The sequence below is a fragment of the Tympanuchus pallidicinctus genome, unplaced genomic scaffold (assembly GCF_026119805.1).
Source record: "Tympanuchus pallidicinctus isolate F22 unplaced genomic scaffold, pur_lepc_1.0 scaffold1, whole genome shotgun sequence".
Lineage (NCBI taxonomy): Eukaryota > Metazoa > Chordata > Aves > Galliformes > Phasianidae > Tympanuchus > Tympanuchus pallidicinctus.
The window spans coordinates 63,544,134-63,562,228 of NW_026294618.1; the positions used below are offsets into that span (position 1 = coordinate 63,544,134).

At 39.7% G+C, this 18,095-nt stretch overlaps 1 protein-coding gene across 7 annotated transcripts; it reads left to right on the forward strand.

The window, feature by feature from the left end:
* Window positions 1-407: 407 nt before the first annotated feature.
* On the forward strand, window positions 408-17,878 carry FBXO30 (F-box protein 30). Of its 7 annotated transcripts, none has more exons than XM_052670946.1 (4): window positions 408-552; window positions 4,948-5,054; window positions 11,609-13,691; window positions 14,905-17,878. In XM_052670946.1, exons 3-4 carry the CDS (start codon window positions 11,625-11,627, stop codon window positions 15,106-15,108), a joined length of 2,271 nt encoding a protein of 756 aa, XP_052526906.1. In that variant the 5' UTR covers window positions 408-552; window positions 4,948-5,054; window positions 11,609-11,624; the 3' UTR covers window positions 15,109-17,878. The 7 variants fall into 7 exon arrangements, with proteins under 7 accessions (XP_052526906.1, XP_052526948.1, XP_052526928.1 ...); XM_052670968.1 differs by having other exon boundaries at window positions 427-646; XM_052670978.1 differs by lacking the exon at window positions 408-552 and adding an exon at window positions 850-977.
* The last annotated feature ends 217 nt before the right edge of the window (window positions 17,879-18,095 follow it).

Sequence of the window (18,095 nt, forward strand, 5' to 3'; positions counted from 1 at the left end):
CTTGGCTAAAACGTAGCTGCTCTCCTTGCAGCAGAAGGCGTGCTGTATGCACTCGAAGCAGGACGTGTTCATCCTGACAAAAAAACCGCGGCCTAGGCAGGAGTTGGCTGCGGCTGTCTTGCAGTTGGCCGGGAGCCAGGCCAGGTTTCTAGGAAAAAAAACAAAAAGAAAAAAAAAAAAAAACCCAAAACGTTTTGTTCAGTGGGGCTCCCTGAGCCCGCAGACTCCACCGCTGCCACTGCCGCTAATGCGCCTTGGGCGCGCGTCAGTGGGGGGATGGGGGAGAGTGCAGGGAAAGCACGCGACATCCGGGCATTTCGCCCTGCCCCGTGGCCACGCCCCTCCGTAGCCGAGAAGGAGCCGTCTGTTCGTCTCGCGCGCGCGTGCCCGCCCGCCTCGCGCGCGCGGCCGTTGGGGGCGCGGCCGGCAGCGGGGCCGCGCGTGAGCCCGGCACTCGGCGAGATCCCAGCGGGGAAAGGGCGAGGCGCGGCGCGGCGCGGCGACGCGGCCCTTCTCCTCCGCTCCCTGCTGCCTGCCGAGCGACGGCGACGGGTGAGCTGAGGCTATCAGCGGCCGAGGCCTGCGTTCTCAGCGGGGCCGCGTCCCTTTGCCGGCCGGCCGGCGGCGGCCACCCGGCAGCCCGGGGGTAAACAAGCGGCGGCGGGGCGGGGGGGGTGCCGGGGTCCCTGACAGCGCCCGGCCGACGTGGGGGCGGTGCCGATCGCGGCCTCCCTTAGGCGGCCCGGGGGCTCGGGGTGCTCTTCGCTCGTGTCCCCTCCTCCCCGCCCCGTGCCGGTGGGAACGGGCCTTGTAGGGTGCCCGCCCCGCCCCCTCCGCTCGGCCCTGACGCGGGCCTGCCGCCGCCCGGAGCGTAGCGAACACTGCCGCCTGCACCGCCACCGGCACGGACGGGGCAGGGCCGGGCTGCCCGGTGAGGTCTGCGGGTGTGAGAGGGGAAGAGCGGGAGTAATCCAGAGGTATTGCCGAAAGCCCTCTGTAAAATCCCCCCCGGGTTCCCAGCCGCCGTGCTCGGATTATGCAAGACGTTGCGCTTTCTCAAAATTTTTGCTTCTCTCCGTTCCTTTTGTTAACGGGTTGTAGGCCTGTGCTGGAAGCTTCTGTCTGCCACGTAAAGGCGAGGAAGGCTGCGTAGCTGCACTCGTGTGACCCCGCAGGTCGGTGATCGGTCGCGTGTCGGGCTGTGACAGGGGCTGGTTTGAGGCACGCAACTGAGGCACTGAAACGGTGCAGCAGCCGCGCTTTCACAAGTTGCGGTGCTGCCGCTGTTTGAAATCCCAAGGGAGGGATCCCGTGGGCCGGAGAGAGGGCTTTCTTTTGTTCTGTAAAGTTCTGCGCAGGTTTGGCCGAGGAGCTTTTCCTAATCCTTGCTTCCCTTTTGCTGATTGTGTTGTTATTGTGCCAGAATCAGAGTGTGTGAGTGTGCTGATCCTAAACTGGGCCTGTACTGTTGTAACTGCAGCATCACTTTGCTTCTGCTGCTGCTTAAGGAAGGAGATCTCCCTCTGCTTTCTCTGTTTTTGTCTTTTCTTTCTTTCCTGAAGAACACTTTTGGTACTCAAATCCTTTCCCTGTGCAGCTGCTGCCATCTGATGCATGTCATACACCTTGTGCTGTGATTTGGAAGCTTAAGGCTCATGTATCCCCAGTGATGTGTGGTGATGAGAATGTTAGTGATGCTTTTCTGTGGTCTTTCTCTCAACACTTCTCTTCTACAAGTACAGAAAATATTGTTAAGCTCGTTGGTTGCCGAGCAAAGTAAGCAAAGAGATACACTGGCAACTTTAGTCTGTCTTCTGCTCTGTTTGCCTCTAAACGGCTTTGAGTATTTTTTCAATACTGGTCTGGCTGCACTTGGAAAAGAAATAGATTCACAATGAACTGAAGATGTATTGCAAACTGAGACTCTTTGCGGGACCTCTGTCTCATTCTTTCCTCAAGTTGGAAGGTGTTAGAGAATAGGAGAGTCCTAGCAGAATGGGCAAAGTCTAAGCAAAAGCAGTGTCTTTGCTGTGCTTCTTGGATGTTCTTTCTCTTTGTAACTAAATTATTGGTTTACTCAATTAACTTTGTAATTCGCCTCTTACTTTGATGATAGAAGTTTAATGAGTGATATGTCTAACTTGCAGTACCTGGTCGGAAAGTTTTTTGGCAAGATTTCTGTACATTCATAGGCAACCCATTTTTATTTTTTTTTAACCTATGTCCTGAAGGGCTTTTTCCAGTACTTATGTTAAGCACGTGGCTGTGACAGCATAGGGATGTCAGTCTGTGAGTGCTCTTCTGCAGCTGCTGGGGATTTCAGCATTGTAACAAACATGTGCTTTTGTGTTCAATTGAACTGAAAGAAAACCAACACATCAACATAATTTCCTTCTTATTGATGAACACATTCCTTTGGTGAGTTCCATCTCAAATGAAGCAAATGCTGTTTGCCTCTGGCAATGGGAACAAGTGGTACAGGGATGAGCATAGGGAATCGCATAGGTAATGATGATTTGCACTGGTGACAATTCTCTTTCAATTTCCTTATCTGAACAGTAAGAGTAAAGATGTGTTGAGTTTCTGTCAGTGAGGCATCTTGATTGTTCAGAGGTTGAATATTCCTGAAAGGACAGCTCTAAAGTGAGGGTTTAAAATTGAGTAAGGATTATAGAGAAATCTATGTAAGCTTTTTCAAGGTCCAGACACTGTTTTTTAGCGTGGACAGTAAAATCTTGTGGTATAAAACAGACCAAGGAAATTGAAGTTGCAGGGGAGCTCTAGATTCTGACTTTCATTGTAAGCTGCTGTTTTTAATGGTTTTTCATTTCATTATAATCTGTTAATGCCATCTGAATGTAAAATACCGTGCAAACCTTTACAGCCTGTAGGACATCTAATTGAGTAGACTGCACTGTTGACCAAATGTCAAACATTGATCTCTGAGCTCTTAATGTGAAACCATGATGAAAACCTGATAGGTTTAAACTTAAGGCATGAGAACAAGAGGCTCACTGAGATAAACTCTCAATTTGTGTGGTTACAGCATTCTGTGTGGAACTTCTGTTGTTGATTCAGTGATCTTTGTGTAGTGATGCCTGGGTTGGATCTCGTCTCATAGGTGCCAGGAGACAGATGATATGGTGGTTGCTTATGGAAGTTAAGCTTCATATTTGTTTACTTAGCAGCATCTCTAGTATAAACTGTAGTTCTCCAAAAATCCAGTGGGATAGAGAAATTTGTTGGAATGCCAGGTTTTTGCAAATAGGATCTTTTCAGGTGTTCTTTATTTTCATAACTGTAATGCTCTTCCAAAAACTTCTTTTAGCTGAGTCACTATTGTCATCAGCCATGGGATGTATTTGGATGGGAATGTTCAGTTGGAGTCTGTGGAAAAAGTAATAGCTTTGTGCCCACTGACACTTGGGAAGGGCGGTTTAATTTATATTAGAGATCAGAAATTGATGACTTGTATGTCCACAAACCTGTGTGTTTTCCAGTTCTAGATCTGAGTTACAAGCATTGAAAGATCAGCATATTACATGCTCATCAGGAGATAAATTGCCAGCTTCCTGCCAAGGGCAGTTTGAGATAAGTTTTGTTCTGTTTAGAAAATGGTGGGGGGTTTCTGCTGCTTCTCGTTTGTTTGTTGTGGTTATTGTTTGGTTGGCTGGTTTTTGTTTCTTTGAAACTGGATATTGCTTTTAAAACCATGTAGTATGTTGGGGGGGAAGCCAAATACCTGAAAATGGGATAGGTTGAAATTCCTAGCATCACTTCTGATCTTGTTTTCCTATTCTTTCTCATCTACATTAAAAATTTCAAATTATTTTAGGATAGTCTTTGTAGTTCACTATTATCTGATGCAGTGGGGAGGAGGTAGATGGAACGTTAAGATTTTGGTATGCTAACTGCTTTTCTTATAAAGTGATCAGGCTCCGTGCCACTAGCAGGGATATATGTTTTAATAGTAAAATATCCTTATGTGTGCAGAGAACACTACATCTGTGTTTTGGTTTTAGAGATTCAGTTGTGTTCACGTTCCATTTTGCAGTCACTTTATTACATAGCTGTGGGAACTGGTTCAACTTGCGTAGTAAGACCTGAAGTGGTACAGTAACAAGATTTTTGGCCTGATCTCTGTAAATGTAAGGGCAGGTATTCTGCAGCACCGTGTATGAATTAAAATATTGTATAAGGAGAAGAATAGGAATTTGGTTTTGCCTTCTTCTGGATGTACAACTACCAGCTGCAATGAAAAAAGCTTTACATTTTAAGCAGTAGCTATGGTTCTGATTTCTGAGGATGGTTTATTTTCATTTCTGGTTTTCGGTAGGATTTGTGACTTGATATCTGAGCGTGGCATTGTTTATTCAGATATATAACCTCTGCTCCATCACTGTTGAGTTTTAATAAGTGCATGTGTATGAACACATAGAAGAAGCCTGTTTAGTAAAGAACTAATTCATATTAAGCAACGGTTTAATAAGTTTTTAAGTCTGAAGACTGAAGCTGGACAAATTTTAACTAGAATAAAAGGCAGTTTATAAAATAATCAAACTTGAAATGTTTTTTTAGTTCTCCAACTGTTGCAGTCTTTAATTCAAGTTTCATGCATATTTTTCCTGCAGGATTCCTGGTGAGCCAAACCAGAGAATAAAGTGAAGCAGGTTGTAATAATAACTTTGAAGAGCAGTCTTTTCTAGCCTTACATTGAAGTAACCATCTAGTGTGACTAACAGCTAGAAGTAAACTAGAATGACATTGCAGTTTTAAAGTCTATTAAAGACCTGTTTATTTTTCTCTGAAAAATGCAATAATATTTAACCATTTGTAGCTACAGGTAGCATAACCAAACAACCTTCTCAGAGGATTGTACATATGGAAAGCAATCTATATCCCAGAAATCAAACCTTGATCTTTTTTTTTTTTTTTTTTTTTTTGCAGAGTCTGCAGCAATCAAAAGGAGTCACACTGAGCTCAAGTTCAGAAGTACTTTACACATGAAATCTGCTGGCTCTCTAGCTGACTCTGCCCTGTCACCATCTCAACAGGTAGAGTGCTTTTGTGCCTGAGCCATGCAGCAAGCATAGCTGTTCCTGGTGTGATTGTCCTGTGGCAAAATGCACATTTAGGCCTTCTGGTTTCTTCTTTGGGGAATGTGTCAAGAAGAATGCATGGCAAATCTGTCACAAAAGTACTCTAAGGAAAGCGTAGTAGTTTGGTTTTGGTTTTTTGTTGGTATTTTTTTTTTTTTTTTTTTTTTTTTTTTTACATTCTTGGATCTTGATAGCAGTAGAGAAAGTGTTCTGCTGTAAAGTGGAAGCAGTCAAGATACACAAAGCATAGTGAGTGTCTGCTTCAGTCAAAGCAGTGTTTTGTTTTGCTTTTGGTTCTATTTTTTCATCTGCAGTGATTTGAAAGGAAATATCTCAGTGAATTCTATGAATGGGAGGAAGATGTTTTACCACTGGGGAAAAAGGAACTCCTAAAGTGTTACCCAAAAGAATGCAAAATACAGGTCAGCTTGTGTAATAGGATGGATATTTTGAGGAGGTAGACACAGAAAAGCTCTTCTTTTCAAGATTGGCACGTAAAAATTTGCACTTCTTTTTTTATTTTTATTTTTTTTTTACAAATTCTAACACTCACTATTTTGCTGTAGTTAGAAATTTCTAATTTGCTTTGTATTTTTTAAGTAGGTGGATAACTTTAAATTTTAGTTCATAAAACAGTTAATACTAATACTATCCTTTGTGCTATATCCCTGATAAAAGCAGAACCTTGCAGAAGGATGTATGCTTGTGTTTTCCCTTGCAGTAAGAAGCCATGTTTCGAGCCTGATCATTTTCTGCCTCTTTGATGTGTTACATGTAAATTGCTGTAGCCTGTGATGATAATAGTGAAAGCAGCATACTACTTGTGTAGTAGTTTGGGCTTTAGTTAATTGAAGCTGCTTGTTCTGCATTCACTGATTATGAAATAATCCTGACTTAATCTCATATATCCAACATGTGCACTCTCTACCAGCCAGGGATGATGCTGTTGTCTTTGGTATGCTGGGAAAACTTTTTAAAACTACATTCAGAACATTTGGGTTGATAACTGCGATGCACCTAGTTGTAACAGAAGCTGGAGTTGATGAACTTGATGAACTCTGAGAAATGGGGGAAAAGAGTCACTTGTATAATGTTGAGGTTTTAAGTGTGGTATCTGAAAGGACTTTACTTTGTTGAAGTCTCTCTGGTATAAACCAATTTGAAGAAATAAGGCTTCATAAAATCCCTGTCAAGAACTTCTCTTTGGAACTAGGAAAGCTGTATTAAAAAAAAATATATATTGCCTCATATGTAGGATACTATAAGATATAAGGTGGCTATATATACTACCCTATTACTTGAGCAGCTAAAGTACATAATGTGTAAATTTGTCACTTCTTCATAATGTTACTCCACATAAGGATCTAGCAGTTTGTAATGTTGAGTGTTGTGCTTCAGAATTTGTCACTTGAAGGAGTAGCTGAAAATTAGTGTAGCATTAGATTAAAATTTGTATTTCCTATTTCCTCTATATTTGTGTTTTCTATTTCCTGTCTTCCCAATGCTGTAGAGAGACAAAAATTTAAGTTGGATTTGAGGTGACCTGCTCCCTAACGTGGGGGACAAAGGCTGCATTGGTTTTGAAGAAGCCTTAGAATGAGGCTGTTTAACCTTGGTCCTTGTTGAGTCTTGGTGAGCAGAGGTTGATGAGTAGATTTGCCTTTTTTTTGTCTCAAGCTGGGATGGCAGCTAGTGGTGATACCTGTCATTCCTCCTGTTGGAATGGTGTCAGAAGAACAAACCTCCAGTTCATGTTATCCATCATTTGAAAACTGATAAATCAGAAAAAGCCACACCAAGCAACAACAACAACAACAAATCAACAAATCCCCAAACCAACCAACCAGATAAAACTTCCACAAAAAAAAAAACAAAACCAACAACAGAAAGCGAGTGTAACATGCGTAACACAAATATTCTGTATGCTTTGTAAGTATGAAAGTTGTTATACTTGTGCAAGACAGTTGTGACAAGAATAGCTTACCTTCTAGAAGACTGAAATTTGTTTTCAGCAGCTTTTCCAGTCAAGGTTAATGATACTCTCCTATGCACTGGAGAATGTAGGAAAACAAGATAGTTTGTTCTGTGCTTTCTGTAGGACTACCAATTCTATTTTTGGCAGAATATTCTAAAACGTTCTTATGTTGCTCTCTTTCTTCTTCTTGCTATCTAATCTTAGCCACGGAGATGGTTAAAAGATGGAAGATTCAGTGACTTGTTCAATCTCCAGAACAGCAGGAAATTTTTTAGAATGGTTTGCATACATATGGTTGCTTGTGGGTGGTTTTGGATGCTCCTGGGAGTTTAAACCTGTAGTGCTGCTTGTGTATCTCTGTTCTTCTACTTCCTCGCACCAGTAATTTAAGAACCTGTTGGCCTATTTAATCAAATTTGGTAGACGGAAGAGTCTTGAAGAGAGGTGAGCTTTTATAGGTTTGTTGAATAGAAAGCATCTGAGTAATGGAGGTTCCAGCAGTGGCAGTAATTGCAATGATTTCCTTCTTATTGGGACCAAAGAGTTCATGTAGAGGGGAGTAAGTAAGCAGATTGCAACTTTGTTAAAACTAAGTACGCTTACGCTTTGTGGTACAGAAGACAGAGCTCCCGCTTAAGCTGAACTATTGTGCAGTGACTGTTCAAAACTCCTGTTATGCTATTTTAATGTTTGTGTTACAACAGCAACTGAAAATCATGTGGCTGTAGCAGCTGGAATTTTAATCCTTTTAATTATGACAGATTTTCAAAGCATGCTCTGGCTGATTTGGTCAGCTGACTGTATAGTATGTACAATAACATCAAGTGATTGCACAAATTCTGAGACCAGTGGTCACCTCATTGGAACTGGATGTATTTTTAGGTTTCTCTGCTGGTAACAGTCAAGTGCGTGTACTTAAGCATCTCATATGAACTGAACTTAGTTGCTGACACTATGCTATCAGAAAAGGACAGCTGTTCCTTCTTGCTATAGTCACTGATTTGACATTTTGTCTTCTCAGCAAATTGTGGCAAGAAACATAATGGGGTACAAACACTGTAAATGTTATTTGCATGTGTTTTAATGACAGCTTGTTTTTCTTCTGGTCAGCATTGGTGTGCTTTACGGGGTCTTCACTTTTGTCTATCAGAGTAATCGATAGCACAGCTTCAGAGCTTGCTGCATCCAGCAATAGTTTTCTTTATCCTTTATCCAATAGTTTTTTCTTCATCAAATAGTGTTTGGGAAGAAGGTGGTGGCTCATGCTCTCTGTGTAGTAATACCTCATTTGTGGAACTTCAAAGGAAAATGATTCATGTGTGGATACACTTAATTGGTGAATCAAAGAGTTACTAAGTTTTGTGGTTCACAAGCAGTTCTGCAGCAGGTGCTATGAAGTTAAGACTTGTGCAGAACTGTAGTGAAAGTCATGCTGATGCTCTACTGATGTCCAAATAGCTTTTAGATCATGTATTGCTCATAGAGCCACAGGATTTGAATTTTAATAGGAAAAACATTTAATACCAATATGGCTTTTGTAGGTGTCAGTAAAATTCTAATTTAAAGGTTCTGAGAGAGTAGATTTTTTTCAGCTATTTAGTTGTTCGCTTACATAACTGCTTCTTTATTAAAAAAGCCCAACCAACCAACCAACCAACCAAAAAAAACCAGCTGAAAACATCTGCTATCAGAATTAGCATCTACCTGTTGGTAGCATATGATATTTTAGAATCCGATGTGGTCTTCATAAACTGTTAGTGGTATTTAATGTTTTTTACCAGGTTCTGTCTCCTTCTCACACACTTCAAAATCTCATTTTTCTCTATGAGATCGTTAGGTTTTGGTAAGGGTTAGCTTGTGTGAAAGGAGCCTTGGAGCTTGAGATAAGCTGGTATAATCACACAACTCGAGTTTCACAATCTGACTTGTAAAGACCAAGATAGCATGCTAGGGAGGAGGATGTTTTACTGTCTCAATAGAATGTACTTCTGTGCAAGCTCACATGGGCTATTTAAAGGTAGTATTTAATGGTAGTTGACTAATTTAGGGTATGTCTACACAAATGGTGCAGGCAAACATGAGCTCTGGTTGACTGCATTCTGAGCAGCCTGAATGTAAGCCAGCTTTGGCCTAGAAGCAAGACAGCAGTGCTAGCATAGCTCTGTGCTCTAGCTAACAAACCTGCTGCCTGGTCTAGAAACAGCTTGATTCTTAAACTGAGCCAGGGGCACAGCTTTTTGCAAAGCAGGTAAACATTTATTTATTTTAAAATGTAATTGTGTGGGTTACTGATTAAATTAAGCTTTGCTGCTACCAGACTGATGGGAGCCAGGCTGTATTTAGATGCAGGGAGGGCTGGGCCCTATGAAGTCTTTTTCATTCTCAACAAACATTGTTCTTTTTCAAGGCTGTTTCCATTATGTGTCAAGTGCTCTAAAATAAACATGTAATCCAAGAGGTTCCTTCAGATCTCTGTTCTGATTGACTCCAGGAAACCTGGAGTTTGGTTTTAGTACTGATGCAAAATTCCAAGGTTGTTTTGGTCTATCAGCAGGTAGACTGTTGTATTTGACAGGAATTACTTAAAAGGAGAGCTTTGGTGAAAGGGCTACAAATAAAATTGCATTCTTTGTCCAGTAATATTCCCCAACTGATTCTTTCCTGAACGTTTTTAAGATCTTTCTGTTAGATGCCATCAGTTTTGGTATGTAAGGTTAAAGCGTTTTGTGTGCCATGAAGTTTTGCTGAAATGCTTAGCAGTCAGTCAGTCACAGAGTTCAGTGACTGATGCATTTGATGAAGAAACTTGTTACTCAGTATATAAATACAAAGGTACAGTGGGGAAAATTCAGCTGTGTTTTTCCTGCTAAGTGTAGCACATATGCTTCTTTGTTAGAAGTGTTCGGGGAGAGTGGGTGGCTGAAATATTTGAGTTATCCAAATTACAAGAAATGGAGGGATGAGAACTGATTGGTACTTCAAGCTGGCATGAATATCAAAGTATTGAAAGAATACAGCTGAGTGAAGTTGGACAGAACTCTATTTAAATGCTTTAAATAATTTAAAGTGGAGTGTCTGAAAAGCTGTTTTGTTTCCTCTTATCTTCAGTTTGAACAAAAGGAATAATACTCTTCATTCTTATTTTTAGAGTGCTTTTCATTTAAGAAGTTTTAATGAATTAAAACTGAAGTGTTTACTGAGCCCATTTTTCAGCCAGTAGAAAAAAAAGTAAGGAACCATTTCTGTTCTATTAAGCTTACATTCTGCAAGCATTTTATTTTTATTAAAACAAAAAACAACAACAAACAACCAAACTTTATTTGGAGCTTAGGGAGTAAGGAAAAGATGGAACTGAGCAATGTATTTTGAGGTCTGGCTCTGTGTTAGTCATTCTCTGGTATCTCTGAACTGTAATCCCAGCGGTATCACTTCTGCAGGGGAGTTTTTTGGAGCACGTGGGAGGGTTTGGTCATTTATGTAGGCCTGCACTCAAGTTGGTAAGCAGTTCCAGAGCTTCTGGAAGTACAATACAAAGATGCCAAGTTCAACTTTTTTTAATTATTGCCTTTTTCCAGTTACCACAGCAGAGGATTGGGTTTGTGTATGTCAGTGTGTTGAAATAGATTGCGCAATCAGATCTGTTTGGGTTTTTATTGCTGTTTGTCCTAGTTGTATAGAGTTGCCATGTTACCTCCACACTTTGAATTGCCAGTGTTGTAAATAGGATGAGTGGTAGAATGTATTAAATGAATTACCTTTTGTGGATTGAACTGAAGATGTATCAGTGGGGCTGTTTTGGGCAGTATAGTTTTAATATCAAAGTTTTCAGTGAAATAAAGGGAATTAGCAATATACTATGCATTGAACTACATTTATGCAAAAATATAAAAATGAAAGAGAAGCAACAGGTGAAATTGGTAAGAGTGAAGAGCTGTTACAAAGGACTGCTCTCTGTCAGAAGTGTGTGTGGAGACACAAAAGGAGGTTGAGATGAATGCTGAGGTTGAAGGTTGCCTTAAAGAGAACTGCGTGAAGAAGGTGTTGGAAGCTTAATTGGTAGCAAGTAGCCCAGGCAACTTTGTTTGGAGAAATGGATATTTAGCACAGATGAGGATGAGTCTGACTTTCTTTATTTTGTCTCCTTTCTCTGTAAGTTGTATGGTTTACGATTTTAGGTGGTAAATGGTAGTCGATTATGATGCATTGGTTTTTATTGAGTCATCTATTTGGAATGGGCAGGGAAAAAGAGCTCTTCCTGAGAGAAGATTATTTAGTGTTTTTATCTAAGATACACATTTAATATCTACTGACAGTTTGTGCATGTATTCTGATGCAAATGTGTATATTTAATTTTTGGGTGAACTTTTTTGTTTGAGGTAAAATTTCTACTACTTGACTACTGATCAGTTTGTGTTGCTTTAATATACATTTCTTCATACTTATGGAGAATGCAAAAATGCAGATAACTGTTGGTAAATATTAACAATATTGAATTAATATTCTGTGTTTTTTTGTTTCCCTTCTCTTCTTTCAGAATTGGATTTACAGTCATGGAGGAGCATCAGCAACATTTGCACTGTGTGAACTGTGTCAGCCGTCGCTGTATGACCAGACCAGAACCTGGCATTTCATGCGATTTGATAGGCTGTCCACTGGTTTGTGGAGCAGTTTTTCACTCCTGTAAAGCTGAGGAACATCGCATTTTATGTCCACTTGAAAGAGTGCCTTGTTTGAATAGTGGCTTCGGATGTCCCTTCATAGTGGCCCGGAATAAAATCGCTGATCATCTGGAAGTTTGTCCTGCAAGTGTGGTATGTTGCACCATGGAGTGGAACAGATGGCCTGTCAGTTATGCAGACCGAAAATCTTACGAAAATCTGAGTAAAGATGTTGATGAAGTGGAGCAGCTCGATATGGCTTTGGCCCTTCAAGACCAGCGCATGTTACTAGAATCACTTAAGGTAGCAACTATGATGTCAAAAGCAGCTGATCAAATGTCAGAATCCAGAGAACAAACATCTGTCAAAACAACTGCTCCAGATACAGTATGCTCCAATGGTTTGGTACCTGTAGATGAAGAGTCCTATGGAGCACTTTATCAAGCTACTGTAGAAACAACAAGGAGTTTAGCTGCTGCTCTGGATATCCTGAACACTGCTACTAGGGACATTAGTATGTTAAACTCAAGGCTCTGCACTTCACCACAGGAGATGAAAGAAGATACTGAGATTAAGGAACAAGCTTCTAATGGCATTATTCAGGATAGTAAGCCTGACCATGAATATCCAGATGAAGAAAATATTGGAGCAGTTGGGGGAATTAACTTCGATAGCCTGCATCAAAATTCACAAGTGAAACAAAATGGCTCTAGTGATATTTGTTATGACGCAATACAAAATCATGACTTAAATCTAAACCTTAATAACTCCTCACTCTTGTGTAATGGTTTTCATGTAGAAAATGAGTGTTCAAAGGTGTTGGACCAGAATGAAGATCTTGGTGTATCTAATTCAAAATCATCCAGTGTAGCAAATGGTGAATGTACTGCATCTCATGATGATGAAGCTTTACAGTCTTGTAGCTCCTTCCCTGTAACATCACAACTTAAAGAAGTAATACCATCTGATCACTTAGTTAATGGCAGTGTTAATCATATGCTGCTTCCCCATAATGCTAATGAAGAGGAAATTTTAGAGAGGCAAGTGGAGCAGGAAAGACTGAGAAATGTAGATGTGTTTTCAATTATGCGGCATCGATCGTACAAATTCCTTTGGTCAGCACCAAAAGAAGACAAAGCTGTTGATACATCAGATTTGGAGATAACAGAAGATCCTATGGGTCTTCAGGGAATTGATCTAATCACTGCAGCCCTGTTGTTTTGCCTAGGAGACTCTCCTGGAGGTAGGGGAATATCAGAAAGTCGCACTGTAGATGTGTATCGTGTTGACTTTGGGACCCAAACGTTTTCTCTCCCATCAGCTATATTGGCCACAAATACAATGGTGGGGGAAATAGCTTCAGCATCTGCGTGTGATCATGCCAACCCACAGCTCTCAAATCCAAGTCCATTCCAGACCCTTGGACTGGATTTGGTATTGGAATATGTGGCTAGATACCAAACAAAACAGCGTTCAATGTTTACATTTGTTTGTGGACAGTTATTTAGGAGGAATGAATTTTCTTCTCATTTTAAGAATGTGCATGGTGACATTCATGCTGGCCTTAATGGCTGGATGGAGCAGAGGTGTCCCTTGGCATATTATGGGTGTACATATTCTCAACGAAGGTTTTGTCCTTCAACGCAAGGGGCAAAAATTATTCATGACCGCCATTTACGGTCATTTGGTGTTCAGCCTAGTATATCTACAGTATTAGTAGAACCAGCAAAAAGCTGCTTAATTGGACTACACAATGACCATTTGAGTAGTCTACCTTTTGAGGTTTTGCAACACATTGCTAGTTTTCTAGATGGCTTTAGTTTATGTCAGCTTTCAAGAGTGTCACGTTTAATGAGAGATGTGTGTGGAAGCTTGCTTCAAGCACGTGGAATGGTGATACTGCTTTGGGAGAAGAGAAAGTACCCAGATGGAAGTTCTTCTTGGCAAATAAAAGAAAAGGTAAGTTATTTTTGGTGGTAAAATGGAAAGTATTAATTTGGTCATCTCTGCTTTTCTATTACTGTTTTTCCTGATCTAACGTTACTACTGTTTTTTTTTTATATAACATACCTTCAAGAAATAGATTATCATACAGAATAATTAGCAAAAAATGGCTAGCAGGCTGGTTCAATTTTCCACATACTTCAAGAAGTAAAAGTAATGTCTGCCCATTTTTATTTGGTGTAAATAAACATTTTAAAATCTTGGGAAAACTCTCGGTTTTAGCTTTTAGCTCATTATTTTCTTTAGTATTTAAATATTCCATAAAAGTGGGAAAGTTGCCTATAGAGTTTGCATCTCTTGCATTTATTCTGTTTTAAGTAATTTTGCTTTTTCTTCAACTGTTCAGGTCTTATTTGTTGTTATGATAGAGTGCCTTAAGTATGTAAATTATTTTTAAAACCTTCGAGTGACCTTTGTAAATTGTTTCTCAATTCTTCCTAGCCTCCAAAGTGCAGAGTATCCACAGCAATCATTTGGAATTGTGGAAGCTGATCATTTTACAAATGCATAATTTTCTAACAAAGTTACCAGTCATGACCATTACAGATGATTATGCAGCACTTCATCATTTAACTTCTGTTAGCACCTATTTTGTGGGCACACACTATCATAGAATCATAGAATGGCCCAGCTTGGAAGGGGCTCAAGGATTATGAATCTCCAACCCCCCTGACACATGCAGGACCACCAACCTCCCCACTTAATACTAGATCAGGCTGCCCAGGGCACCATCTAGTCTGGCCTTGAACACCTCTAGGGATGGGGCATTGGCAGCCTGTTCCAGCACCTCACCACTCTCTCTATAAAGAACTTCCCCCTGACATCCAACCTAAATCTTCCTTCCCGCAACTTAAAACCGTTTCCCCTTGTCCTGCAGTTATCTACCCTTTCAAAGAGTTGATTCCCCTCTTCTTTGTAGGCTCCCTTTAGGTACTGAAAGGCTGCAGTTAGGTCACCCCACAGCTGAAAACTAAAAAGCTATTGCTTGTCTTTCTTTCCACTGCTCAGAGCTAACTGGTGTAATCTCAGACTGTCTATCCAAAATTTGGACTTGTGTGGTTTTGTCATATTGATTTTTATAGATCCAAAACATGTCTTGAAAATATAGCACAGACACTTAATCTCCTGAGTTCAGATATCTTAAAACATTTTGAACCTTGTTTTCCAGGTTTGGCGGTTTAGTACAGCCTTCTGTACTGTGAACGAGTGGAAGTTTGCTGACATCGTAAGCATGGCTGATCACCTGAAGAAATGTAGCTATAATGCTGTAGAAAGAAGAGAGGAGGCTGTTCCACTGCCATGTATGTGTGTAACACGAGAACTCACTAAAGAAGGACGTTCACTGCGCTCTGTTTTGAAACCTGTACTTTAAATATTGCAGCCACTCCAATTGCACATACACTCAAGCACCTGATATAACCTCGGTAATATTACGTGACACTTTATTAATGTACTAAAGATACTTTCTAGCTAAATCTACTCTGTCACTGTGTATATAAGGTTTGAAGTGACATTTATTTTTTATAATACTGTTTAGCTGGAAAGTAATGAAAGTTGCCTTAACGTTTGAAAAATTTGGAACTTGCTGGACAGGGTAGTTTTATCTAACTTATGTAATTTAAAAAAGGAATCCTAAGGTGTGTTTTTTTGAATTCATTGGTGCCCATGTTGCTGTTGACTGATGACATTTCAAAAATGGCCTCTAAATGGTATGTATGTTTAGATGGGAAACACTGAATCGTACTGGGACAAAATCCTGACCAAGTGCACTTTCTGCATTTGGTTTATTTTTCTTAACAAATTATAATCCGAATATTTGAAAGATGAGGAAGAATTCAAAACGTCATGGTAGATATCTCAAACACTCAGCATTGAAGCACATCTTTAGTTATGAAATCAGTGTTCTACTGCTGTTCCTAATTAACAGGTGACCTAGGATAAGCTTTTTAAATTTTTTTTTTAAGAAATGATTTAAATGAGCTCGGATTTACAGCAGCTTAATTTTTAGTACAACTTTATTTTGACATGTCAAAAATGATTACTTTTCTGCTGAGCTATTAACAGCTACATCACTCATGGGAGCAAAACTTTTGGAGCTAAAAACGTGGAATCCTGGTTTTTATGCTCGCACTTGCAATGACACCTGATATAAAATGTTCCTCCTTGTCCTGCAATTGGCTGAGGGTTAAATTGCTTGAGCAGTCAGAAATTCAAAGTATGTGATGAACATTTATGAACTTATAATGCAGCTAATGAAAGGGCTTTTCTTGTTTTATGGTATTGTGAGATGTATTGTCTCCTTTTCTGTTAATTAGTCTAGAAAAATGCTGCTTTTTTTTTTTGAGGAGCATTTTAAATTACTGGTATGTATATCAAATGTATCATCTTCATAAGATGAGACATGATTTGTTAATTGCATAAAGCATATCAGAAATGTCTATTCAACCACATCTGTTAAATGAACGACTTCAGTTTGTATCCAGTCTTCCATAATAAAAGATCTTGCAAGGCATTTGTGAATAGGGAATACACGCTATGAAAAATGCCCTGGTATAGCAAAACAGTAATTACTTGAACTGACTTTCCAATTTGTTTGTATTAATGTTGGTGTCTCTAGCTTGTTGCACTTAGCAACTCTGCCACAAAGCTAAAACAGAAACAGACTAGAGTTTAGAACAAAGAAATACAGTACGTATTTCCATTATAGGAAAAAAAAGAGATTAGTAGGGAGGAGATGTTTACAAAAATGGCTAAATTTATTACTTGTAAATTCTGTACTGGACAGTTGTTTATGGCTAGATTGGCTGCAGTTCACAACTTTGGTATCTGTGCATTTCCTATTCTGGATCTGGTCCAGCTAAACATTCACTGCCTTCTGCCTTTTTCTATCCAGAATGCTAGGGGTGCCCAGGAAGAAAAAAAAAAAAAAAATTGAATCTATTGTTTTAGTGCCATGAGTTTGAATTACAAGAGCTCAAACAGAAACTCTGCCTGGATCCTGAAGCAACATGTTCTCTTTCCACACTTTTTTTTTTTCGTTGAAGGGAGGAATTGAGTAAACTTACCAGAGGAGTCAACAGTATTTGCAGTAATTCTTAACTGTTATCACAGTTACGTGGAAAGGAGAATCAGAAAAGGAAAAGGAGAATCTTATGTACAGATCTGACCAACTGGGTTTTAGGTAGGAATTACATATAAATAAATAAGTAACAATACAAAATAAAAACAGTGCCCTAAGAGAACAGGGTTGTTGAAGTGCTTTTTTACCCACAAATTCTTCAGTACGAGGCAGGAGAGAGACTTTAATCAGTTCTTATCTTTTAGCTCTAATGGCTCCTTGCTTCTGCTCTCTAATGTTTAAAAGTAGTTGTGACTGGAAGGGTCCTGACTGCTGAGGAGCTTATGGTCAAATTTATGGCAAAATCTACTTTAAAGCATCTGTCTTGGTCAGCAGCGTGATGGTTTTGGTACTTGACCTTCTTCAGAACTACCCAAAACCCTGATAAGCGGTGGTAGGCGGGCGTGTATCTTCGTTCCTTAGGAAAAGAGGGTATCCAGTTGTAGGAGCTGGTGTTGGTAGAATCTCACTTGTAGCACAGTGCAGATCTACATCTAAACTATCTGTTGTTGATTTATTAAAATGAACTTTTTAAGTACTCGGTGTTCTTCTTAAGAAATAACACTATTTCTCAATTCATGCACTTTTGTTTTCAAATGTAGATACAGGCTTTTTTTGTTGTTGTTAAATTAGTTTTATTTTTTACGAGAATCCAGAGCTATTAAAATTATTGATGTTGTAAACAAAATCTCTGCCTTGTAAACTGCTGCAAATGCAGGAATACAATATAGCTAGGATAAAACTTTTTTTTTTTTAACACTGCTATGCAGTTCATAAAACATCTATGGTGTATAGTCAGTCTATCAAAATGTGGCTTGTTCACATTTGCCCCTGAATTTTAAAAACGCCGTATCCCCTTTCCTTTTACATCTTCCTTACAGCATACATAGACAGCTGTTCCAGTCTTTCTTTTACTTGATACCACGTTGCTACTTTGTTTAAAATATGTTTTCAATCATTATGCAATATTTTTTTTTGCAATGTCTGTTAAAATCCTAATAAAACTTTTGGAGTTTCTCTTTTAGTATGACTCTTGTATTTGAAAGCTTTCCACCAGCGTTTCAGCGTTCAGTGTCTGCCTGTAGGATTTCACTGCATACTTGAAAAATAAAATTACAGTAAGGAATCTATTTACAAATATTTAAACGCAGCATGATGTGCAAGGAATTAATATACATCCACTTCACACTAAAGATCAGTCATTTCTTTTTAGACTATAGGCCTGCTACTATTGCTTTCGT